Source organism: Sceloporus occidentalis, unplaced genomic scaffold, assembly GCF_023333645.1.
Source record: "Sceloporus occidentalis isolate IW3139 unplaced genomic scaffold, rSceOcc1.0.p SCAF_1, whole genome shotgun sequence".
NCBI lineage: Eukaryota > Metazoa > Chordata > Lepidosauria > Squamata > Phrynosomatidae > Sceloporus > Sceloporus occidentalis.
In genome coordinates, this window is record NW_028316981.1 from 66036269 (window position 1) to 66062405 (window position 26137).

Sequence of the window (26137 nt, forward strand, 5' to 3'; positions counted from 1 at the left end):
GGAAGTCAGATGGCCTGAAACTCAGGGGAGGGCAGTGGCAAACCTCCTCTGAACAAATAATGAGAAAAGCCCATAATAGGTTCACCTTAGAGTTGCTATAAGTCAGAAACAACTTGAAGATACACAACAACAAACAACAACTTCCTGTTTTGAAAAAAAATGTTTTTTTCAGGGCAAAAATGATGTGGTGAGGGAATCTAACATGCCCCCCCACTGCCCCTAGAGGGTGTTTGCAAATATTTGAGGTAAAAATGATGTTTTAATGGTGGAGTGCCCCTCCAAGATCTCTTGAAGGGGGTAATTTAACCCCCAAGCCCCCCATAGTTGCCCACCCTTGTCTTATACCTTGCTGCTGCTTGAGCATCTGCTGAGATGACTGCCTTGTGAATGGTAGAGTGATCCTGCCTGCTGGAAAACTACTTCATCCTTGTTTTAGTTGTTCTGGTAGTATGGTATAAATTGCACTTTTGTATGTTACACAATTGGTGATGCTAGATAGGAACAAGAGCAATGCCAAGCTGCCTCTTCTAACTCGTTGTAGTGCAGAATAGGACCGGGAACAATGGAACAAGCTACAGGGAAGGAGATCCCACTTCAACATTAGGAGGAACTTCCTGACAGTAAGAGCTGTTTGATAATGGAAGATGCTGCCTCAGAGAGTGGTGGAGTCTCCTTCTTTTGGAAGTTTTTAAACAAAGTCTAGATTACCATTTGTCAGGAGTACCTTGACTGAGTATTCCTGCATGGCAGGGGGTTGGACTGGATGGCCCTTGTGGTCTTTTCCAATTCTACAATACTGTGAGAAACATCCCTTCTAACTGATCCATAATTGTTGACTTGGTTCAAGGCTGTCCAAATGGCAGCCACAGATTTTTCATCATTCAGTGTTAAAATGACAATAAAAAAAGGGGGGAAATCACCTTATTTTTATTTTAATACCTGCTAGTGATGTTATTAGAAGATGAGTTTGTAGAATTACCTGCAGAATAAGTTGTGGGGTTTTTTTTAAAAAAGAAAAGAAATAATACTGTGTTTTAATTAGAACCTACCGTAAGTTTTCTTGGCAATAAAGAAGAGGCCAGCATGCCAAGAGGTTGTTTGATAATCCAACCTTTCATTCCATTCCTTACTTTGGAATTTAATTGTCTTTCCCCTATCCCCCTTCCCTTGAGGAATGAAGTCCATATGTGCTATCACTCTCTTTTAATGGATTGAGAAAACTGCTTAATGTTTTTTATGCTTTTGAAGAAGTATCTTGAGGAAGTTTGATTAAATTCCACTTCATTTTATTTTATTGGATTATAGCCATGCAGTGTGCTGAAAAAGAGTAAAATAGTTTATTGTATGTTACAAAACAAGTATCCCAGGGCAATTTTTGTCTCCATTTTTCTTTTCTTTTTTAAATAGATGCATGGAGGGTGTTTGTGTTTATGTTTGTATTTCTTTGTGTGTGTTAATAATTTGGACAGTCATGTGTTAGGGATTATGCAGTTTTTAAATTTATAGAAGTCTTCAACAATTAGAGGGAAAAGTAAAATTCTATATTCCTGTAATATATATAGCTTCAGATACTTATTATAGTTTTTAACAGAAAAATCACAGCAAACCCCATTCTATTCAAATACTCATGGTATTTGGCAACCCCTTTCCTAACTCTCACACAATAGTGCCTTGCCAGACTGAGCTTTTTATATTCTAAATGTAGTTCTTCTTTATGAATTCAGACATGTAGTAAACACAATATTGTTTTTTTGAGATGAAAAGGATGGAATGTAATAATCTCTTGCCCTTTCATAAAACATACCTAAAGCTAGAAATTTGTCAGGGATATATTTGAAAAATGGTAATTTCACCTCTGCTGGACTTGTAAGAATGCTAGTGTTGTATCTGCCCTGTAACACTTTATCAAATTCATATTGTAGTTAAGTATCATATGAGTCTCAGTCATTTAACTGCTTCAGAGGTAGACGATGAGTTGGGTTATTATTGGTAAGGTAGAAGCAGGAAACATGTAATGGGAAACACATCTAAAATTAGGACTTGTTATGTGTTTGTAAGTCAACTGCGACTTACGGCAATTCTGTTATAGTGTTTTCTTGGCAAGATACATTCAGAGGTTTGCCATTAGCTTCCTCTGAATATAGCCTACAGGATGAAGTAAATCCTGTTTGGTTGGGGTTTTGTTTTCATTTTGTTGAATTGTTTCAGAATGTTAGAACTGTTTTATGTTGGAGTGAGGGAGGAACTGGCAAAACCACCTCTGAGTATTCCATGTCTAAGAAACCCCTATGAGATTCATGGGGTTGTCATAAGTCGACAGCAGACTTGAAGGCACACACATATATACACATTGATACTACTGAGTTCTGAGATCTTCCAGTAAAAAGCACAATCGAAATATTTCAGTAAACAAATGGAATAAATCATCCTTCTAAGACTGCAATACATTTATCATGAAGACTACAGAAGCTGCTCTTCACAATTTAAATCTACAATGATTTTTCATGATAAATTAGTAGATAATGTGCAGGTTTGTAAGCAAAGCAGATTGGGAACAAGTGGGTTTCCAGCTCATGATTACGTCTTACTCCCGTGTTTCCTTTGTAGGGATGGAGAATTGGTCAGATGTTCTCCATATCTGTAATTTCAGTATATGTTTTATGGAGTAGCAGTCCACCTGCTATGGCAAGAAGAAAACATTGGCACATGGAGAAGAAATTAGGTTACTGTGACTTTACAGGCCTTCAAAAATTATTTCTCTTCTCTTGGCTTAGAAATTGAATTGTGTGTGTTTAATATCATGTAGGTGGAAGCAAATAATTTTCAGAAAAATTGTCCCCTTGAAAAGCAGACACTCTTCTGTAGAGAAAAGAATGATATAAACTGAATTTAAGTATCCTGGCTTCTTGGATTGGATACAGATATTTATAGCATGGAAGGAAGACTCTTCCTTGCATGCTAGATCTGGATAAATGATTTTAGATGTTCTGTGCTAACATCTGGTGTGCATTGCTTCTGTTCAGTCCCCCTCCCCCACCCCACCTCGCTTGCATGCTGTGGCATCTTAGAAAGCTATCACAGTCATTCTGTGGTTGGCTTAAGTTAAATCACATGGAGCCAGCTAGAAGAATGCTGACATACACAGTTTTCATGCTGAACACACTGAAACCACAGGCTGGAGTTAAAGAGAACTTCTCACTGTTTGAGTCTAGACACCAGGCTGCAACATGGGGGAGGGGGAACCATAATACAAATCTTTTACCACTGCAGAAATGATAATGCTTTGATTTGTATCATCTTTTTTTCTCCTTTTTGTCTAAAACTCCACATCGTTTAGAACTCGTGAAAGTGACTGCTAACTAGAGGCATTTTTCTCTGTTACATGAGCTTGGACCTAGTACAATCAAAGAGTTGGAAAAGACCTCAGAAATCCTCTAATTGTCCACTCCGTGCAATTTCTACAATACAGATTTCAGCTAAAGCAGCACTGCCCATCAAACCTCTGCTTAAATATCTACTGGCATGTTAAAATGATTTTAAATGATAACTTCCATAAAACCATTTCAATGCAAGTTGGTGGGTGCTGACTCAAGATGCATCAATACTACAGGATTAATGCGGTTTGACATTGATTTAACTGCCATGGCTCAATGCTGTGGAATAGTGGGTTTTGTAGTTTTGTGAGATATTTAGTCTTAAATTTTATATTTAATTATTATCCTATGTATTGTAATATAAATACTGTATTCTGCAGAGATGGAGCTTAATATGTGCGTTTTAAGTAATGATTGTGTTTAGGTAATGATTGTGTCGGGCCATGAGGAGAGGTGGGTAAGAAATATTATTATTATTGGCGGGATACAGACCGCCAATTTGGGGCAGGCTGCAGCTGCCCCTTTGCGCCACGTATTGGGGCCAGGACAGCCACAGCAGCAGCCCAAAGGCCCCAATACAGCGCTTTTCAGGACTAGGGAGGAGCGGCAAAATGCCGCTCCTTCCTGGTCCTGAAAAGGGATGTCCTTGGGGCTTCATGCCCCAGGACACCCCGGGAGCTGCAGCCAGGGGAGAAAGGGGCCACTCAGCCCCTTCCCCCTGGCACCATTCCTGTGGCAATCTAGTTGCTGCGGAAACAAGGTGCCCTCTGGGAAGGAGCTCCGTTTCGGCACTGCTAAAAGGGTGCCACAAGCGCCCTGTGGCGGCACCAGGACATGACAGCTGCGCTGCGCCATTTGGACGCGGTGCAGCCGTTACATCAAAATGACAGTCCCCATTGTGATGTCCTGGTGATGTACTAGGGTTAGGGAGCATCTAAAAAGGACGCTCCCGGGCAACCCTAGTACATCACCAGGACGTACTAAAAGGCCCATCTGTACAGGGCCATTATTATTATTATTCTCTGTCAGAGAGCTCTGGTTCCACAACAATCTAGAAATCCAAGGATTCCATGGGATGGAGCCATGGCGGTTAAAGCAGTATCACATTGCAATAGAATCATAGAGTTGGAAGAGACCACAAAGGCCATCCAGTCCAACCCCCTGCCATGCAAGAAATCTCAATCAAAGCATCCCCAACAGATGGCCATCCAGCCTCTGTTTAAAGATCTCTAAGGAAGGAGTCTCCACTATTCTCCGAGGGAGTTTGTTCCACTGTCGAACAGCCCTTACTATCAGGAAGTTCCTCCTAATGTTGAGGTGGAATCTCTTTTCCTGTACCTTGCATCCATTGCTCTGGGTCCTAGTCTCTGGAGCAGCAGAAAACAAACTAGCTCCCTCCTTAATATGACATCCCTTCAAGTATTTAAACAGGGCTATCATATCACCTCTTAACCTTCCCTTCTCCAGGTTAATCAGCCCCAGCTCCCTAAGTCGTTCCTCATAGGACATGCTTTCCAGACCCCTCACCATTTTAGTAGCCCTTCTTTGGACCTGCTTCCGTTTCTCAACATCCTTTTTAAATTGTGGTGCCCAGAATTGGACACAATATTCCAGGTGGGGCCTGACCAGAGCAGAATAGAGTGGCACTATTACTTCCCTTGATCTAGACACTGTACTTCTATTGATGCAGCTTAAAATTGCATTGGCCTTTTTAGCTACTGCATCGCACTGTTGACTCATGTTCAACTTGTGGTCTACTTTGATTCCTAGATCCCTTTCACATGTAGTCTTGTTCAGCCAGGTGTAACCCATCCTATATCTGTTCATTTCATTTTTCCACCCTAAGTGCAGTACCTTACATTTCTCCGTGTTTAAATTCATTTTGTTAGCTTTGGCCCAGCTTTCTAATCTATTATGGTAATTCTGAAGTGTGATCCTGTCCTCTGGGGTATTAGCTACTCGTCCTAATTTGGCTTCATCTGCAAATTTGATAAGTATACCCCCAATTCTGTCATCTAAGTCATTGATAAAGATATTGAACAGTACTGGCCCCAGGAGAGAGCCCTGTGGGACCCCACTGGTCACTTCTCTCCAGGATCAAAAAGGTGCCATTATTAATCACTCTTTGGGTTCAGCTGGTCAACCAGTTACAAATCCATGTAACAGTTACCTTATCTAGCCCACATTTTGCAAGCTTGTTTGCAAGAATGTCATGGGGAACCCTGTCAAAAGCCTTACTGAAGTCAAGATTTACTATATCCACAGCATTCCCTTCATCTAACAAGCTGATAATTTTATCAAAAAAAGAGATTAGATTTGTCTGGCATGACTTGTTTTTCTGAAACCCGTGTTGACTTTTTATGATTATGGCATTGCTTTCTAGATGTTCACAGACTCTCTGTTTAATGATCTGCTCTAGAATCTTTCCTGGTATAGATGTCAGAAAATGGATGATAATTGTTGAGATCCTCTTTTCCCCCTTTTTGAAGATGGGGACAACGTTTGCCCTCCTCCAGTCTGCTGGGACTTCTCCTGTTCTCCAGAGGTTTTCAAAGATTATTGCCAATGGCTACAATATTACATTTGCCAGTTCTTTTAATAGCCTTGGATGTAGTTCATCTGGTCCTGGAGATTTATATTCATTTAGATTAACCAGGTATCCCTGTACTATCTCTTTACTTATTCTGTGCTGAAGTTACCCTATTCTGTCCTCTGCTCCATTATCCTCAGATTGAGCACCCTTTTCCTTTTCTGAGAAGACTGAGGCAAAGAAGATGTTGAGTAATTCTGCCTTTTCTCTGTCCCTGTTAGCATTTTGCCATCTTCTCCACGCAGTGACCCTACCATTTCCTTCTTCTTCCTTTTGCTGCGGACATAATCCAAAAAAGCTCTTTTTATTCTTTTTAACCTCTCTAGCAAGCCTGAGTTTATTCTGCGCTTTAACTTTTCTGACTTTACCCCTGCACATGCATGCTATTTCTTTGAATTCCTTTTTTGTGATTTCCCCCCCTTTTCCATTTCTTATACATGTTCCGTTTAAAACGTAGCTCAGTTGAAAGTTCCTTAGTCATCCACCCTGGTTTCTTGAGACATCTCCCGTTTTTCTTTCTCACTGGAACTGTTTGAAATTGTGCCTTCAGTATCTCCCCCTTGAGAAACTCCCATCCGTCCTGAACTCCCTTCTCTTTTAGTATTCCTGACCATGGGATCGCCCCCAGTATTTCTCTATGTTTACTGAAGTCAGTTCTAAAGTCTAGGATGCGTGTCTGACTATGCCTGGCTTCTCCTGTCCATTGTATAACAAACTCCAGGAGTAAATGATCACTCCCACTTAAGTATCCCACCACTTGCACTCCATTAACTAGATCATCCCTGTTGGTTAGGATCAGATCTAAAATAGCTAATCCCCTTTTTAATTATGCAATGTGGCAACAGCCATAAAAACAGCTGAATGAGTACAACAAGCATTTTTTAAAAACACTTTTGAATGCTTCATGATATCTGGTTCAGTTCATGTTTTTTGTTTTTTCCTCACAATACTAGAAATTTCTGGGAGTTTTGTTTTGTTTTTTGCTTTTTATAATAGTCTGACAATTTTTCTAGTGCTTCATGAAAGGATCATAGCCTGGCACTCCTAATTTTACTTACATATTTTTCAGTATGAATGCGGCCACATTATAAGAATTTTTTTTTTAATTCAGCTGCACAAGCAAATAAGAGCAGAGGACAGATAGCTGTGCATTTATGAACCCTTTGCAGCTATTTTCCTATACATAAGTAGTGTAGAAAGATGGAGAGCATGTAGGTAAGCAACATCCCCTTGTGCCTGAGTACTTCTTAGGGCTTTGTATTCAACAGAAAGATCTGAAAAGCAGTCTGTGGTTGTATTTGGCTGAATGTGCTTACATAATTGCTTGTAAGTGTTGTAGAAGGGGGCAGGACTAACAGGTGTTTCCGTGTCTCCTACTGTTTACTCTACTCATGTGGTGTAGTGGTTTGAGCATTTACCTATTGAGAAGACTTTCTATTCTTTGTTAATGTCAAAATTTAACTAACACATTATAAATGCGACTGCCAGTGAAAATTGTTGGAAAATGTCAGTGGGTTTCGAATACAGTACCAATGCTATTAATTGGGACCAGAAGATACGTTGATATATCATTGTTGCTTTAAAAACGCACTGGCTCTCAGGTTGTACATTGGACTTTTTCATTAAATTATGTTAGTAGCTTAGAATTTTCTGTGGCGGGTTACAGACCGCCATCTTTCCAGCCATGTCAGCCATCTTGTGCTGTGTCAAGCTGTGTATGAACTAGTAACCTGTAAAAGATGTGGCCAGTTATTAAGATCCTTTCAACTGCATGCATTCCCCACACCATTTCTCCAGTTCTGGTTGGCAGAATTAGAGCAATTTCCCCTCCAGTTTTGCTCTGTACTTTACAATACTCTCTTTTTGATGCAATTGCATTCTATTCCTTAATAATTTAAATAGTATTCCCAGGAACTGCCTGGTGAATGAAGGATGTGAAAGTTATCATAATTCAGTGAGCAAGACATTCAGTAGAATTATAAGAATTTCACTTTAAAAATTACTGGATTCCAGGAACATTTGAAGACAAGACAGGTCACACTATAAGGAGCTCTCCCCAGGTATGACATCTCTGTAGTACTGCCAGCAGGGTTAAGTAACTGGCTGTCTCTCAGCCACTAAATTCCATGCATGAAAGTCCCTAAAATTCCAGGGTGATTTCTTAGCCATTCTTCTGAAGTGAATCACATTGGACACAGATTCAACAGCCTCTTGTCATTTTTGTAAAATGCCATGTTCTAATCCACTTTCTGTGCAGCATCACATATTAATTGCTATTTGCATGAACCATAAAATTTTGCCTTCTTTTTGCATGATTCTGTGAATAATTTTTTACTAGTTTTGCTTACTGTAGTACCTCCTTTTTCTCTCAGATCTGAAACTGATTTTTTCCAATCCTTTCATATTATTTATACTTTTACCCTAGTTTGTCAATGTAATGGTTACTAGAGTGTATAATCCTATTTTCCATGTGAGCAAGACATTTGAGAGGATCTGAGCAGACTGAGAGGATTTAAGAGGATCCCAGAAGATTGGAGAAGGGCAAATATTGTCCCCATCTTCAAAAAAAGGGGAGGGGGACCCAAACAATTACCACCCAGTCAGCCTGACATCAATACCAGGAAAGATTATAGAGCAAATAATTAAACAAAGTCTGTAAGCACTTAGAAAGGTATGTCATGATAATCCAAACAAACTGCTAGCTAGACTAATTGTATCTCTTTTTTATATTGTTATAAGCTTGGTAGATGAAGGGAATGTCATGGATGTAGCAAATCTTGATTTCAGTAAGGCCTTTGACAAGGTCGCCCATGATATTCTTGCAAAAAAACTAGTAAAATGTGGGCTAGACAGTGCAGCTGTTAGGTGGATTTATAATTGGTTGACCTCCTGAACCCAAAGGGTGCCCAGCAATGGTTTCTCTTCATTCTGGAGAGAGGTGATTAGTGGGGTGCCACAGGGTTCTGTCCTGATCCAAGTGCTATTCAACATCTTTATCAGTGACTTGGATGATGGAATTGGCAGATGACACCAAATTAAGAGGGGTTGCTTATACTCCAGAAGATAGGATCAGAATTCATAATAACTACAACAGATTAAAAAAAAATAACTGGGCCAAAACAAATAAAATGAATTTAAACAGGGAGAAATGTAAGGCAGGGGGAAAATGCAAGGCACAGATATGGGATGTGTGACACCTGGCTTGATGACAGTATATGCGAAAGGGATCTAGGAATCTTAGTCTCGAAAAGGGATCTAGAAATCTATTCTGTGTTGGTCAGACCTCACCTGGAATATTGTGCCCAATTCTGAGCACAACAATTCAAAAAGGGTGTTGACAAGTTGGAGTGTGTCCAGTGGAGGGCAACCAAAATGTTGAAAGCCACCCTATGAGACGTGATTTAGGGAGATGGGTATGTTAAGTCTGCAGAAGAGAAGATTAAGTGGTGAAATGAAAGACATTTTTAATTATTTGAAGGGATGTGATATGGAGGATGGAGCAAGCTTGTTTTCTTTTCCTTCAGAGACTAGGACATGATTCCTCTTAAACATTAGGAAGAACTTCCTGATACTAAGAGCTGTCTGACAGGGGAACAGACTCCTTTGAAGTGTGGCGGAGTCTCCTTTTTTGAAGGTTTTTAAGCAGAGGCTGGATGGTTATCTGTTGGAAGTGCTGTGATTGTGAGTTCCTGCATGGCAGGGCTTGGACTGGATGACCATTGTGATCTCTTCCATCTCTGTGATTCTGTGATTTCTGTCATCATCTCCTCTCAGATTCAGAAAAAGAACACAGAAAGGACAAACTACAACTTGGTATAAATTCAATCTCTGACTAAACAATCATAGTTGTTTGGGCTGCAACATGTTGTTCTCTCTCTCTCTCTCTCTCTCTCTCTCTCTCTCTCTCTCTCTCTCTCTGCTTTCAAGTCACCTGTTGACGTATTGTAACCCCATGCATTTTATAGGGTTTTCTTAGGCAAGGATACTCAGATGTGGTTTTTCCAGTTCCTTCCTCTGAAATGCAGCCTATAGATCATTGGGATCTCTTATCGAGTTATTAATGAAGGCTGATTCTGCTTAGTTTCTAAGTTCAAATAGGATCTGGTGCCTTTAGGGTATTTAGGCCCTCCTTAACAGTGCTCCCCCCCTACTTAACATGTTGCTCTCAGTATTGTTATGTTCCTTGAAGACATTGCCAACTTATACCAATGCTTAGAGGATTTTCCTGACAAGTTCTGTTCAGAGAGAAATTGAGGCTGAGAGTGCATGACTTGCTTAAGGTCATCTTGTGCATTTCATAACTGACTGCAGGTTGCAATGCCAGTCTCCCAGAGCCTGAGTTCAGCACGTAAATCACAACATCATACCAGCCTTACAGACCCAAAATCTAATTTGTTGTTATGTGCCTTCAAATTGAATCCAACTTTTGGTGACTCTATCATAGGGTTTTCTTGGCAAGATTTATTCAGAGGAGGTTTGCCTTTGCCTCCCTGTAAGGCTGGAAGAATTCACTGTCTGATTGTTGGATTCACTGCCTGAGCAGGATTCTAACCCTGGTCTCCCAGTGTCATAGTCTAGCATTTAAACCATTGCACCACACTAGCTCTGACAATTGATATTCCTTTTTTTTATTGCCGTATGTGCATGCATCCAATAATGCAAATATATGCTTTTTAAAAATAGGTTGCTCACTCTCATATCAATTTGCTATTCTTGTCCAGATTACTTGAGATGTACCATAGATGGCCCCTTTCTCTGGATTACAAAGTGAATGACCTGCTTTTGAACTCCCTTCCCTTCTATTTTTAAACATTAAATATTAAGAGAAGTTATTGATTATGAAATCCGGTTTGTAGTATTTCCATAACTTGGTTGTTCTTGGAAAGATGTGGGTTCGTATTTTCTTACTCTCAGGGAAATTACCATAATGGCACAGAAGAAATGTGAACTAGTTCTGGCTCTTCCTCAGAATGGAGTAGTCTGTTCTGATTAGTGTGCAGTCAGTTCATGGGTTTTTCAGAAATGTTAAGTGTCTGGATGGTGGTTGTGTTCTGTTTGGGCTATCTGTTTTGCTTTTTTCCTACTATGGATGTTGGTTGTAGGATCTTGGTTACTATTTTCTGTTCAAATTCTGTATATTATAGTATACAGATATAATCTGAAGATGCTAGTATATTATGTTTATGAGGGAATGTTGTGTGCCTTCAAGTCATTTCTGATTTATGGTGACCCTAAGGCAAGCCTCTCATGGGGTTTTCTTGGCAAGATTTATTCAGAGAAGGCTTCCCATTGAGACTGAGAGCATGTAACTTACTCAAGGTCACCAAGTGGATTGCATGGCCAAGCTGGGTATTGAACCCTGGTCTCTAGAGTTGTAGTCCAACACTCAAACCACTATGCCACGGTGGCTCTCAGTTCGTCCTCAAATTAAGTCTCATAGCCCCTGAATTCCTGCCTCTTCCTTTGTTCTCTCCTGCCTTGGTCATAAAACACCATGGGATATTTGATGTTGACTTTTTAACCTTTATGTTTTTGAAAGTTTAAGATAGAGAAGAAATCCCTCAGAAGACAATGAAGTTTCGTTTTTTGGTGTGTATGTGTGTGTTTGGTTACATGTAGATGGCAGACATAGGTAATAGCCTCTGCAGACTACACATGATGAGCTAGTTTGTAACAGATACAAAATATTTAAAGACCTACTAGTAAGACGATACTTTTCAGTTGTCCCAATGATCTCTGTTTCTCAACTGACATTAGTCTGCATGATATTTTAATTCAATCTTTTGGGGAAAAGAATGTTTAGACTCTTGTCAGAAACAAAATGTTGATAGTTAGATGGAAATAAATGCACAAACCTTCCAGTCTCTGGTAAACAAACAAACAAAAACCCCAATTAAAAAAACTCCATGAAGCCTTTGGGCTTTAGAGATAAACTAATGTATTACAATGTAGGTTTGTGTGAAGGAGATGCCAAATTTAAAGGAATGCATTTCTAAATTGTTTGCTAAGGGAATGTCTCATGGACATGGTGAAAATGTGTGCTTGCACAGGGTATGTTTTCAGAATGGGGAAGATGTGGAAGCCAACTGTGGTAGTTATGCTCTTGCTGTAGCATAAATAAGCATATATATTGTTGCTATAAGTAAAACTAAAGTTAATTTAATCAAAGTTTTATGCTTGTTGTAAAACTAGAATTCATAGTATCACAAAATGTGTCAAGACACCACACAAGCCTACTAAAATGCTGCTACATAAACACACATTCTAACTCCTTTTAATGTTGTAACCTTACTCTTGCACAAATTAACTTTTGAAGTGGAAGGACCATCATCAAGCTTTGATCATTTTCACTTAGTGACAGATACTCCTTTGATCAGCTTAGCTTTCCCTCTGTCTTCTGTTTCAAACAAGTCTTATTGCTGAATAACAGAGCAAAAGAAGACAAGGGTATATAATGATGCCAAGATTTGGAAAACAGTGATAATTTGATCTCCCTATCTAATGTATTGCTTCTTTAGGTGAATAACTTTGTGTGTTCACTTAATAATTGGGGGGGGGGGGGTTAAAAAGAAAAAATCCCAGGCGTTTTAGTTGTGATGTTGTTGGGATCAGTTTTGATAATAAAACGTAGAAGTGTTATATCATCTTGAGATTTCTAAATGAACCCATCTATGGCATCCTTCCCCATCACTGAGATTGCCAAATATTTTGGATGTGAGTTCACAGCATTCCTGACTGTTGGCCATGTTGGCTTAAATTGATGGTAGTTGAAGTGCATCCAATACAGCTGTTAGGCAGCAGGTAGAACAAAGCTGGTTTATGGGATGAACTAAAATGGTTTTTTTAATATATCCAGGTGATCTACATAGAACAAGTTTTCTTAGATTGGTTGAGATTTAGTCATTTTTTACTCTCTCCATTGAAGCATATGCACCCGAAATCAGCAAGGGAAATCCATGGACAGGTATAGACCTCATAGTCATAACTACTTAGAGGATATACAACTGGATTTTGATTCTCATTAGTGATACTCAGCTGGACCCCCCTGAACTGGCTGAACAAATACGTTGATGTGCCTCTCCATCCAGGTACTCTGTTGTCTGCTGTTAGTTCTCTATGACCTGGGGGGGGGGCAGTGTACCAATTTTCTTCATCCTTTGGAAATCCACACTTCTGTTTTTCTGTAGCACTTTGCATTTGTATGTGGATTCAACAGAAACATGCTTTTAAGGTAAAGTTACTCTGAACACCTTTTCATGAATTTTAGGTTTGAAATCTTCTTGAATATTTTATTCAAGAATTCCTGTAAATGTTACAGAGCTTTTTCCAGCCATTGTGATTATGGATATTGCTGCTAGTTATCTATGAAGTAGGCTGATGCATGTGGGGACACATGGGTAACAAAATAAAATAACATAAAAATATTAGAATGAAACCAGCCTTATAAAATAGAAATAAAATCCATTGTATTTGAACTTAATTTAAAATGCCCAGAGGAACTAAAATAAAAGGAGACCCAGTTTAAGCCAACACTTAGACAGACATCACTGTTGATCTCCTTTTCACGATTTTCTTAGCATAGAACCTTTCGCCACTGAAAATACTAGAGATTAGAATGCACACAAAGTCACAGCTGAAGTGATTAGATTTCTGGTTGGGCATGAAAGCGCAGAATAGAAATGACAGCGCAGTCTGTGTCTCGCCAAAGTGCCCAGCTAAAGTTAAGAATAGCACAGTTCACTAAAATTACACATACACTTTAATTTAGGTGCTATATTTATGTACCGTGACAGAAAATGAGACCTAGAATAGCATGGGAGTAGAAGCCTTGATTTGAAGTATGAAAAACATTTTGTTGTTACTGGAGATTAGCATATAGTGCGAAGAGGCTTTGTTGACTTCTTGTTTTTGACAGCAGTCTATTTGCCTTGCAAATTTTCCAGCATACTGTGTCCACACCATAATCCTGTTGACCACCTGTGGAGCATCCCATGGAATTTGTTTTGCATATTTTGTTGTTGCTAATTGCCATCAAGTCAGCTTCGACTTATGGCAACCCTATGAATAAGAGACTTCCAAGTCACTCTGTTATCAACAGAACTATTCATGTCTTCCAAACTCAGGGCCATGACTTCTTAGTAATGACTGCTATCTGATAGAACTCTCTACTTCAGGTTAACCTACTTCTTGAGTTGCTAGCATTTGAAACATCGTTATCCTAGCCACTCACAGCGGATTGGTTTTATTAGCAAGTGATGATAATGGCAGGGTACAGACCGCCCAAAAAGGGCGGTCTGCCACAAGGAAGCTGCAGTGGACAAACCGCCTGCAAAAAGCAGGTTCTTTTTGAGGTGCCCTTGTGATGCTGCAGTGTGACAATGGCGCACTTGTGATGTCACAAGGGGGGCACGATGTGCAGACGCTAAGCATCCGTTGCGTCAAAATGGTGGCGCCCATGTGTACAGGGCGCCACCATTTTGACGCCCTCGTCACGTGCTAGGGTTGAGGCGTGTATGCGTGGTGCGTCTTTGGCCAAGCCCTAGCACATGACGAGGGCAGCCTATAGACCCATCTGTCCAGGGCCAATGTTTAGTTTCCAGTTGCTAATTTCTGGAATTAACCCCTGATAAAAGGGCACAAATAGGCTAGTTTAGGGAGCCAGAGTGGTGTAGTGGTTTGAGCATTGGACTATAAATCTGGAGGCCAGGGTTCGAATCCTGGCTCAGCCATGTAAACCCACTGGGTGACCTTGGGCAAATCATACTCTCTCAGACTCAGAGGATGACAATGGCAAACTGTCTCCGAACAAGTCCTGTCATGAAAACCCTATAATAGGGCCTTAGAGTCTCCATAAATCAGAAATGATTTGAAGGCACACAACAGCAAACCTTTATGTTCAAGGACAGTCTTTGCACAATAACATGCGTACCTCATTCAAATATGGAGGTAGTGTTCTTGTTAAATGGTACTGACAGGTGCCCCCTGCAAAAAAAAAGAGAGAAATACAGCAATGATGTTCCTTCTTTGTGTTTTCCTCTACAATTAATATTCCATTTCCACCCTCTTGTCTGTTGTCCTTTCATTTTGATGCTTAGTAAGCATCTATAAACGACCCATTGTTTTTTCTTTCTGCAGTTCTCCATATGTTCTTTAAAACATTTCTCACAAAGCACCTGTTTGGATTATGCTGTTTCACAGTTCATTGGAATGTTTCATGACTTAATGCTTTTCCATCAAAAAAGATTTTACATATAGAAAATGGTCACAGCAGGGAACAGTGGAGGGAATTATTGTATAGAGGAGCATTAGATCATGTGTAAGGTCCACAGGTTTATCAGATCCATCTTTTTAACTAGGGAAACATTTATTTCATCTGAGTAAACTTAAAAATGTTTGAGACAGCCCTGTTTATTTTTCCTACTTCTGTTCCATTCATCTCTAAAATGATAGGAGTGTCTTGCTTTTCCAGTGAATTGTACTTGTGGGTGTAGAGAATGGTATTACCTTTTCCTGTCTTGTGGTAGTCTGTTGCTTGATGCATAATTTCTCCCACCCCCACCCCCTTTAGGCCAGTTCACTTCTAGTATCAAAGCCAGGTTGAAAGGAGAAGTCAGTCTTCGAACGATGACACAGAAGTAAGGCCTGATGGTTTAGTTCTTTGTACATGTGTACATTTAGTGGTAAAATGTAGACTCTCCATTCCCAGTTTTAAACATACAGTGTAGATACAGGCTATCTCAGCCACATGCTTTTTTAATATATATAATGTTTATTAAGTTTTTGAACAGAATATAAAAGTTTCCATATGTACATATACAGATTGGTTCATCGTTTACAAAAGATATATATATATATAATAGAGGAAAGAAAGAGAAAAAAAAGAAAAAGAAAAAGAGCCACATATCTCAGCCACATGTTGTCTACTTTCACCTTTCATTATGGCTGCAGTAAAAAATATCAAACTATTATTATTATTATTATTATTATTATTAAGCTTTATTTATAGAACGCTGTAAATTTACACATTTAAATGTAAATTTAAGCTATTGCTTTTGTTCTTGTTGTTGTTATTATCATAATCATCAATGTATTGTTGTATACTTCTGCAACAAATTCATAACCTAGAGTTACAGAGCTGTAATTTCTCTATATCCAGTAAGACTGTGTGGTCTTATTTTAGGTCTAAGTAACCCCCCCCCCCCCCCCCCCGCAGTGCAGCTTAACAGCTAGCAATCGCATCTGGAGACAGAGATCTGTTCAGCTCTGATTGGAGCACAAGTAAGATACTGTTTCAGCTGTGACAATTTTATTGCAGGACTCTTGCTGCAATTCCTTGTTGCAGTCTCACTCACTGGTGGGAGGGGGCTAGAAATGTCATCCTCTTTGAGCCCTGATCAGCAGCTGAAGAGACCTCCTGATGCCGCTGCTGGCTTTTAAAGTGGACTTGAGGATTAGGGCCTGGAGATAATACTTAGCTACACATATGTAATAGATGACTAAACTGAGGCTGTTGTACTTTGGTTACATCATGAGAAGACACAACGAACTGGAAAAGACAGTAATTCTAGGAATTGAGGGAGTTAGAAGGAGAGGAAAACCACATGCTAGATGGATGGACTCTGTTAAGGAGGTCATGGGTATGAACCTGCAGAAACTGGGAAGAGTAGTGGAGGATAGGCTGTCTTGGAAGTGCCTCATCCACAGGGTCGCCATGAGTTGAGACCAACTCGAGGGTGGTTAACAACAACAACAAATCAAGTAATAATAATAATAACAAATTATTATTTATTATTTAAAATTATTCACTCTTTGAATGCACTTAGAGAGAGGGCTCCGGATGATACGTACCAAAACACATTGTGCAACTGTTTCACTTTCCCCTCCTTATCCAATTTCCTGTGCCAAGAAAAAAAATGAGGAAAGTGGTGGGAAAGCATGGGAATGCTACAAGTAGAAGGATGACAGCTGGACCCCTGTAAAATTATGTGGGTGAGGCAGTGTGATTGCACAATGAAAGCCGTTTCTGGAAGCACCACTTAATTAAGAGATTAATTAAGGGATTAATTATGACAACACATAAAGGCATTTCAGCTATCTTTTTAGGCCAGGTGAAAATGTGACTATGAAATATATGCAATAGAAAGGAGGGGCAATGATGACTAGATTAATTGAGAAGAAAAATATCCACAGATAACTGGAGGTATTTTTTAGTGTGTGAAGCAGGGGGAAAGCCTTAAAATATTGTAGCTGTTAGCAGAATCGGTGTATTCATATTTGTAATATTTCAATGGGCCAGTCTGGCCAAATGGTGGGGTAGGCAGGTTCGTGAATGTAATGTTTGGACATTGGTTCTACCTGGGCTACAAGTAGTGGTTTTGTTCCATGAGCGTGTAGCTATATTGCTGTGCTGATGTTGTACTATAACAGCCTGCAGACAATACGTCACATTGTTATCTCTGGTTATCTTGTTTGTACTTCATCATGTTGCCTAACATTCCAGATCCTGGGCGGGGGAGGGAAGGTTTATGAATAGAGCTATAGCAGAGCTATTTGAGAGAGGGAGATATGCTGAGCTCCAGCCCAGCTGCTTGTTGAAACAAAGAGAAGTATTCTGAATAGTGCAATGAATATGCATCACTGGCCTATGTGTGTGATTTCTGTTGTAGGCCAGAGGCAGGCCTGTAGGCTAATCAAACTGCAAGATTGAGAAGATTTTTTTAAAAAAGAGCATTTTGTTTTATCTCTATGTTAATGTTGCCAATGGGATGATGTCAGTGTGAATATCATAGAAAGTGGTTAGGCAGGAGAAGACAAATGCAGAGGGAGGCAGTATTATATTTTGATAGACTGAGAGATGATTTTTTTCTTTGCTTTCTCTCCCTGTATTTTAGCAGAGAATAGATTAGTGTGTGTGTGTGTGTGTGTGTGTGTGTGTGTGTGTGAGAGAGAGAGAGAGAGAGAGCGAGAGAATGGATAAATATACTTGGCTACCAGGCTATTTTTTATATGCTGTATTCAAACAGTGCAGAGTAAACTTTGATTATAGGCATGGTGGTGGACAGGCTTGAACTGAGTGATAATTCAACATAAGCACATGCTGAAAGTTTGGGGAACAGTTCCATTCCTTTGCCGCTCAATTTAAACTATCCTTATTGGCTGTTGTTGTGCCGTTAAGTTCTTTCAACTTATGATCATCGTAAGGCAACCCTGTCATGGGTTCTTGGCAAGATTTATTCAGATGGGGGTTGCTATTGCTTCCCCCTGAGGCTGAGAGCATGTGACTTGCCCAAGGTCACCCAGTAGGTTTCATGATTGAGCAAGGAATCGAACCCTGGCTTCCAGAGTTGTAATCCAACACTCAAACCACTACACCAGCCATGCTGGCTCTCATCCTTGTAGACACCACAGAATCATTTAAATAGTCTTGCATGTAGCCTTAGTGTTTATTGCCTCTTATTTTGCCTGCCTGTGTTTTTCTTTCTGCTCTTTGGGGCTGGCTAACACATAAGTGTATTATGCAAATTGTTGTGGATTTTCACAGATTCACATCAATGCTTAACTGTCTTCACTTTCCTACACAAATTCATTTCTGTGTGCCCTCTCTCTGCTGAAAATGTGCAGCCATGTAATGTGGACTGACAGCCGTACGTTTGATAATGTGCATGAGTTTAAGGAGTCCCCCACTCACAATGCATACAAAAAGCCCAAATCTCTCTCATTTGTGTGTGGAAGGATAACATTCTAGTCAAATAGAATGAAGAGTATTTTAGACAAACCCTTAGTTGCTTCTCCCCTTTGCATCAATGATAAGTGATCATATACCTTTTTCATCTCTCTTAGCCCAGGTTTGGAGTCTTGGCACCTAGTGTAAAAAAGAGCTGCCTGCCTTGGGATCTTCTGTTTTTGTGTCTCAGGGTTATGATGAATGTAGGAAACTAACTTCAGCCTCTTTGCGTCACCTTCTGGGAGTGGCTTCTGATGTTATTGGAACAGGGTTGCTAGCTAAATAGGCAGTGCCTTCTTCCGTCAGCTCAAAGGGAAATTGACACAGATAGCAGCCACACTAGCTCAGAATCTCACTGGAATTCCTACTGCAGCCATGCAAATTTGATATCATTTAAAAAGTGCTGCGGTTTGAATGCACAGGTGATTGTGGAAATCTGATAAATATCCTCAGATGGTCTGGAATGCATGGCATCATGGCTCTGTAAATACAACACTGGATTTGCATTTTAGAATATATGTAGTAGTATTTGGCAAAACTAATTATTATAATGGAGATGATCACATGAGCACCTCTGCTCCTTATTACAATTGCATTAATGAAAACAAATACATATATACTGATTTGGGAGAAGTTCCTATCATATACTGCAGGAGCTATTTCTGGTGTGGACTTTGTTTCTCAGCATGCTCCTTAACACTGCTTCCCTCCACTATTGATTTACTAGCATGCCCTTTTGCTTTATTATTTTTATTTTTCTCCCTCTTTTAAAAACTATTTAGGCATCATGGCAACGTGACTTAGGTGGAGGTGGGAAAAGAAAACAAAAGAAAGTTTTTTTAAAAAAGAAAACGGGCTGGTTGAGAATAATGGGGGGCGGGGGGAGGGAAATTATCATACATATTATCATTTGTTGCTGTTGTTAACTGCTATGGGTGAGACATCTCCAAGCCCTTCTGTCTTCTACTGTTGAATTCAGCTCCTGCAAACTCATATTAGTGGTCTCTTTAATAAAACCCATCCATCTAGCATGTGGCCTTCCTCTCTTTCTACTTCCCTCCACCTTTCCTAAAATTATTGTCTTTTCCAGCGATTCATGCCTTGTCATGATGTGTCCAAAGTATGACAGTCTAAGTCTTGTCATCTTGGCTTCTATGGATATTTCTGGCTTGATCTGCTCTAGGACTTGTTTGTCCTTTTGTCCCATGGAATCCTCAGCATTCTTCTCCAGCACCACATCTCAAATGAGTTGGTTTTCCTCCTATCTTCTTTCTTGACTGTCCAGCTCTCACATCCATACATGGTAATAGGGAATACACAAGTTTAATGCTACAGCAGTGATATTCACATCAATTAATGAGGAAAGCCTGTGAATTGAAAATTGTATGATAGTCACAGACCAGGTAAAGCTCAATCACAGCATCGTGTGATAAAGTATGACCGTACATGCCTCTATTCCAGCTTTCTTCCACTTTTTAGGCTCATGTGGTAATTTGCACAGTGTCTGTAAGAATTTGACATTCTTTGTAATAGACCTAATAGTAATTTAGTTTACTGACATATAATATGAGGTGGCTTATGAAGTTCCATTCGGTGAGCATCCCCCCCCCCCCCCGGAGGGTAGTTTATTAAATACCAGCTAAGTTATATGATCATTGCTCTTACTGGATTTTCTTTTTGTAAATAACAAAAGATGACTTTGAGTAGAGAAGCAAAGTAGCAATAACATAGAATGGTATCAGTCAGTTACAAATGATTGATAAAAAGAATGTATAAAGTGAAGTTGCCACTCAAAGAATCTAAAATTGAAAGCATGGTCTCTTTTGCTGTTTCAGACTAAATGACTTGATGAAATTTGTAATGGTGAAATGAAAAGATTCATGTAGTGTAAATATTTGAATATTTATATGGTATCACTTCACATATAAAGGACATACAATGTCTAATTGGAAAGTGACATCTTTTTACTTCTGCCTCTAACTTTTAGATATCAAGTTATCTGAGTTTTTAAGCTGAGTTTCTTTTGGCATTATGCTCAGCTGCTAGGCCAATGTACTTGTGTATGAGTGTAATCCAAAATGGCTATTTTGTCTAACATGGTTCCAAATGGGAAATGTTAAAAAGGGTAAAAAATATAGTCACATATCCAGAAGAGAAGGCTTCAGGTCTAGACCTATGTCTCACTCATTCACCCACCACCAGACAAAGGAAGGAAGGTGGGAGAACAGCATCAAAATTAACCACAATCTTGTGTATTATGCCAGCAGGATGTCTAGATGGTTGACCAGAGTGACTGGCCTACTGTGGAGCAGACACTTTCTGCTTTTACTGTTCAGGTGGAAAGTTACAGTTTAGTTTTGGTGCCAGCACCTTGGAAAGAGGTCATTACTTGTGGTGTGTTTATAAGCCACAGCATGTTTGCTAGTTTATATATTGCCTACTAAATTGGCAAAATGTTTATTTTTACTAGTAAACATAGTGGAGATTAGTCTCTAGTGGTTCATTTTACAACAAAATGCTATTTGTTGCATATATTAAACAAGGGCTCTGTTTCATGACAGCTGAACATTAAATAGGATATGAAAATGTATGATCATATAAATATACTTCTTTTCTTGGGTACTTGGTGATGCTGCTGAATTTGTAATACAATTATATTCCTAAGAGACATCTTTTAGGCATCAGAGTTAGGGAGACTTCATGTTAAGTTCTCCCTTTGGCCCCTAAATCTCCTTTCTGTCATTCACCAAGTTCAGTCTTTGCATAACTTGCCTGCTGAGGCAGGTGTGAGGCCATGCCGGATTGGTGATCCTTTGGCCTTCCATATGTTTTGTCCTGCAGTTTCCATCATCCCCACCCAACATAGCTATTGGTAGCAGAGTGTGGGCATTACAGTCTGGAACATCTGGAGGGCTCACTACTAGGCTAAACACTTTGTCCTTCTTAGAAGATGTCAGAGACAAATGTCATAAATTATTTATTTATTTAGGCACCATCTCTCCTAGAGCAGTGTACAGTATGGGAATTAAAGCACTTATAAATCAAGTAACATAAAGCATAAAATAAAGCAATAAATAAATGGGCACAAGTCTAATTAACTCATGCTAGCAATTGTGGAGACCTAAAGCAGATAAAAATAAAAATAAAAACTTGTTAAACTGGAGAGGCAGCCATTTTTACACCTTGGAGAGGGATTTCTACAGATTGGCATGTTGCCACCAAAAAGCTATGCCCTGTGTTCCTGCCACCCCTTAAGCACTGAGACACAGAACAAAGCCACACAGATGACGATGTTGAGATTCTGATACCCTTATTTCAGACTATCTTCAGTTGAACCTGGTAATGAACTGGAAGGCAGTGCAGGTATCATACACCTGCAAGAATATGTGCCAGAAGGCAGTCTGGTAACAGCAATCTGTATGAGCTACATTTTTCAGATAGTCAAAAAGGGCAGCCCGTTGTGTGACATTTTGCTGTAGTCTAATCAGGAGGAGGCTAAGATTGTCTGTGTAGACCTTCTCTCTACAAAGTGGCAACAGTTTCTCCTGCATACAGCTGCCACGTGGATAAAGGGGGTAACGTTGGAACCAGCCACCAGCACCATCTTCTTGATTGATCAGCCAAATAGGATTGGATGGACTGTAATGCCATTCTGGCATGTCTGTGCCCAGCCAAATTTCCCCAAAGGATACCATGTTTGATAGTGTCAAAGGCAAGGCCCAGCAGAACCAATTAGGACACACTGTTCCCTACCTATTTTCAGTACGGTTGAAACTGTGTACAGGGGTTTATACATGCAGAGTGAATTGATGGGAAAGACCATATCATCACCACGACCATAGAATTGTTTATGTAAATGTTTTCATATAACTTCTTCCCTGGTTTTATTACAATTTCACTATTACTCTCTTACTTGTTTGTAATTAGTTCACAAGAAAAGATACCTACTGCTGATGTGAGCTCAAGCCTTCCCTTTTGTCTTGTTTGATTCACAGTCCATGACATTTTATGTTTGATGCATCTGTGCTGTAGTTTTCACTACAAGCTGCTTATCAGTTAAGGTGTAGAATATGCCCTTGTGATAACCAGCCTCCACTGATCTAGCAGCTATTTCCCTCTGACTAAGCCACAGGCCACAACAACCACCAGGGGGGAAAAAAAACACCAGAGTGGCTGGTAGCCCATTTTTGGTTTCCTGAAAGCTCCCCTTTTTGACAGAATGTAAAACTATACTTAAAGGCTCTCCTTTTAAAAATAATTAGCTGTAAAATCCTCTCCCCATTGCCCTACAGATCTCTCTTTAAATGCACTTACTACTGGGACCAGGTTTTCTCTGATCCCCCCAGGCATTTAGTAAACTGTTGTTTGGAGATAGTGCTGAACTTAGCCTGAACAATCAAGATATTCTAACCTCCCTAAGACATTTATTGTCAAACTGTGGCCTCTCCTCCATGGTATGCTCAGCATTTCACTTAAGAGTTTAAATTTATCTGCCAGTGAAATGCAATTCTAGCCAATTTGCATATGCAAGCACTCACAAACTACAAGGCTAGCACAAAGAAGGTTTATCACTGCTTTACATGACTGCTTCAGAGATAACAACAAACTTTGGCCTCATTGGAGAATGACCCTGCATGAGGCCTGTGTTCCCATGCTTTCTCCCCTACATGAAAGGAGACAGCTTCTGCTTTTGATCTGATCACAGTTCTCCATAGATCATAGTTACAAACTTGGAACTACAGTTTATTCTAACTTTATTTAGTTCAAAGAAACCGAAGGTTGGAATATGTGCAGGCTCATTTTTGCAACAGCAGCAACACTGAGATTTGTTATCACATCTGAGACAGTGTTTCCTGTCATCATCTTTCTTCACATGAAAAGCACAGAATACTGTTATTGGTTCTGCTTAAAAGGTTAATTGAAAAATATATTTCTGATGTTTAAATTTTCAATGGAAAATTTGGGAATTACAAGGTGGAATCCAGTTGGCATATTACATGACCATTATGTGAGTGTAGAGTAGTTTTACCTAGATTACACTGTGACCATGAAGCAAGGAAGGCAGATCCACTGTGGTGATCATTAAGAGAGAAAGATTGCTATTTCCAAGCAGCCTCTTCCCCCAGTACTGGCCTTCTGTGGAGGAAACCTCAGAGTTAAAAATGCTCTAGGAAGGCTAGTTAGCCAAGTTATCTGTACCATGCACAGGACTGGTGATTTTGCAACTCAGAGTCCTCAGAATACTGGTAGTTGCAGAGGATGTTCCTCACTGAGGTCTGCACTGAAGAAATAGACTGCTTAGAGCTGGCAGCTTTCTTGTCCCAACAATGACTATGGTGAATAAGATTGCCTGCTTGCCTACCTTTATAGCTGCTCTGCTATTTGGCCTTTTCACTCCTGCTTTTAGCTTTCTGTTGATGCCTGACATGGTCTCAGCCACTGTGTTTAAGCTGACGTTTAAAAAAGAATCTTGTCCTCCCCAAACAGATGTAATATCCATATTGGAACAATATTTGACTTTGCACACACACACACAGAGAGAGAGCAAAACAAAATTCTATGGAATTGGTCACTAAGGTGGGATGCCAAGTGCATGAAGTGTAACATTGGCTTGTTCCCTTTTTATTTAAAAAAATGGAATGCCTGCCAATGAAAGTGCTTGAAAGATGTGTTAGTTTGGTTTTTAAAGTGCACCTGAGGTGAGTCAGCTATACTTCTTCATCCCTTCTCTGTGTTTTTCCACAATGTTTTAGAAACTGAACAAGTATTTGATTTGTAAAAGCTATGCTTTAAGAACATAAATGTTTGATTTCTAACCAGATTTTTAAAAGTCTTACACAAGTCTGATAAGGCATTCATCCTACTGATTGATCAAATCACTGATTTAAAGAGGTACAGTACAAGGTTCAAAGGACACCCTGCGTAATGTTTTTATGTCTTTTCCCTTAAAAAAAACAACAATAACAAGCTAAGCCCACTATATCTCTGTTTTTTTCTTAGGTGAAGCGGCTCTAAGAGGAGAGCCCAGGATGCAATCCCTTCCAGTATCAGCTGCTGTGACCAACCATAGGACAGGGCCACCCCCTATGAGTCCTTGCAAGAGGAAGTTCAGCATGGACCAAGGAGATGATGACCTAGACTGTGAAAATGAACATGTCTCTAAAATGAGTCGTATGTTCAGTCCTCATCTGTAAGTGTTTTTCTTTTCATATTTGGTTGCTTTCAAATAATGTAATAAATGCCCTTGCCATTTATGAAACACAGTTTTTATTTAAATGCTATTGTTTTGTAAAATGGCAGCCTGGAATGTATCACAAGCACATAGTATCTGAGTGGTGAAATATGTTACAGAAGACATGGGTAGAGTTGCCACCAAAAATGGTGTCTCCATATTGAATTATGCCCTTTCCTCTCTCTAATGTTACACCATGGTACAGTGAGCCCTTGGTATCCAGTGTCAGGGACGTAGCCAAGAGGGGCTATCCATGGATAAAGAATCTGTGGATACGGAGGATCGACTGTGTGTGTTTCCTCATTGCTTAGGAATATGGGTCCCAGCAAATAGTTTTATGATGTTGCCGCATAGGGTGATGCAACAAATTATGGAGGTGGAGAAGAACAACCCAAGTGGGCAGTGCTGATTGAAGTGACAGCCCCATTACTTTCTTTAGCATGTATTCCATCTTTTGCTACATTTGAATTGAAATATTACACTGAATAGTGAAGTACTTTTCTAATGTACTGTTATGACCACGTTTAATTCTGTGTCTTCTAAGTTTATAAGCAAACAGCTTTAAACAGCTTGGTTTTACTCCTGACAAATTAAGGACCCTTGTTGCAGTACACAATTATTCCACTTTAATTGCTCTGGCTGTGTTCTGCGAAATCCTGGGGTTTGTAGTTTGGAGCAGAACTAGAGCTACCTGGCAGAGAACTCTAAATGCTCCTCTCTAAGCTGCAAATCCCAGGATTCCATAGAATTCAGTCATGGCAGTTAAAGTGGAAAAATAGAGTTATAATTCGGTAGTGTGAAAGAGCTTTGACAACTGTATGTACCTTTAGTTATGAATATCATATTTTTTTCTTCCCTTCAAGTGCTAGTTCTCCTTGTTCCTCCTGACAGGAAATGCTTATATGTGTTTAAAAATACCATTTCTATTTGCTTTAACTTGCCCCTCAGTCACCTCCTATGCTTTAGAACTCTCCTACTTTTGAGAGGAAAAAAGAGGCTTTGTATATATGTGTATGGAATGGTTGTTTTTTTAAAGGACCAGGCAATTTTAGAACAGCTGCTCAGTACAGGACACACCAACAGCTGGTCAAGCTACAGTTGCTAAACATGAGAAATGTGCTTCCATTTTTACATGCCAACAGGGTGTTTTACTGTGCAGGTACAATATGTGTTGCTGGAATACAGTTTCCATCCATTCTACTTCCTAGAAATGTTAC

General features: G+C 39.7%; 1 protein-coding gene across 2 annotated transcripts in view; it reads left to right on the top strand.

Annotated features, from left to right (window-relative positions):
* LOC149321513 (transcription cofactor vestigial-like protein 4) overlaps window positions 1–26137 on the top strand; it is a 144754-nt gene that overhangs the window by 75786 nt on the left and 42831 nt on the right. For both annotated transcript variants that reach the window (XM_089523448.1, XM_089523445.1), the window contains one exon: window positions 24689–24878. In XM_089523448.1, coding sequence (XP_089379574.1) covers window positions 24689–24878 — 190 coding nt within the window. The remainder of the gene's footprint in view (window positions 1–24688; window positions 24879–26137) is intronic.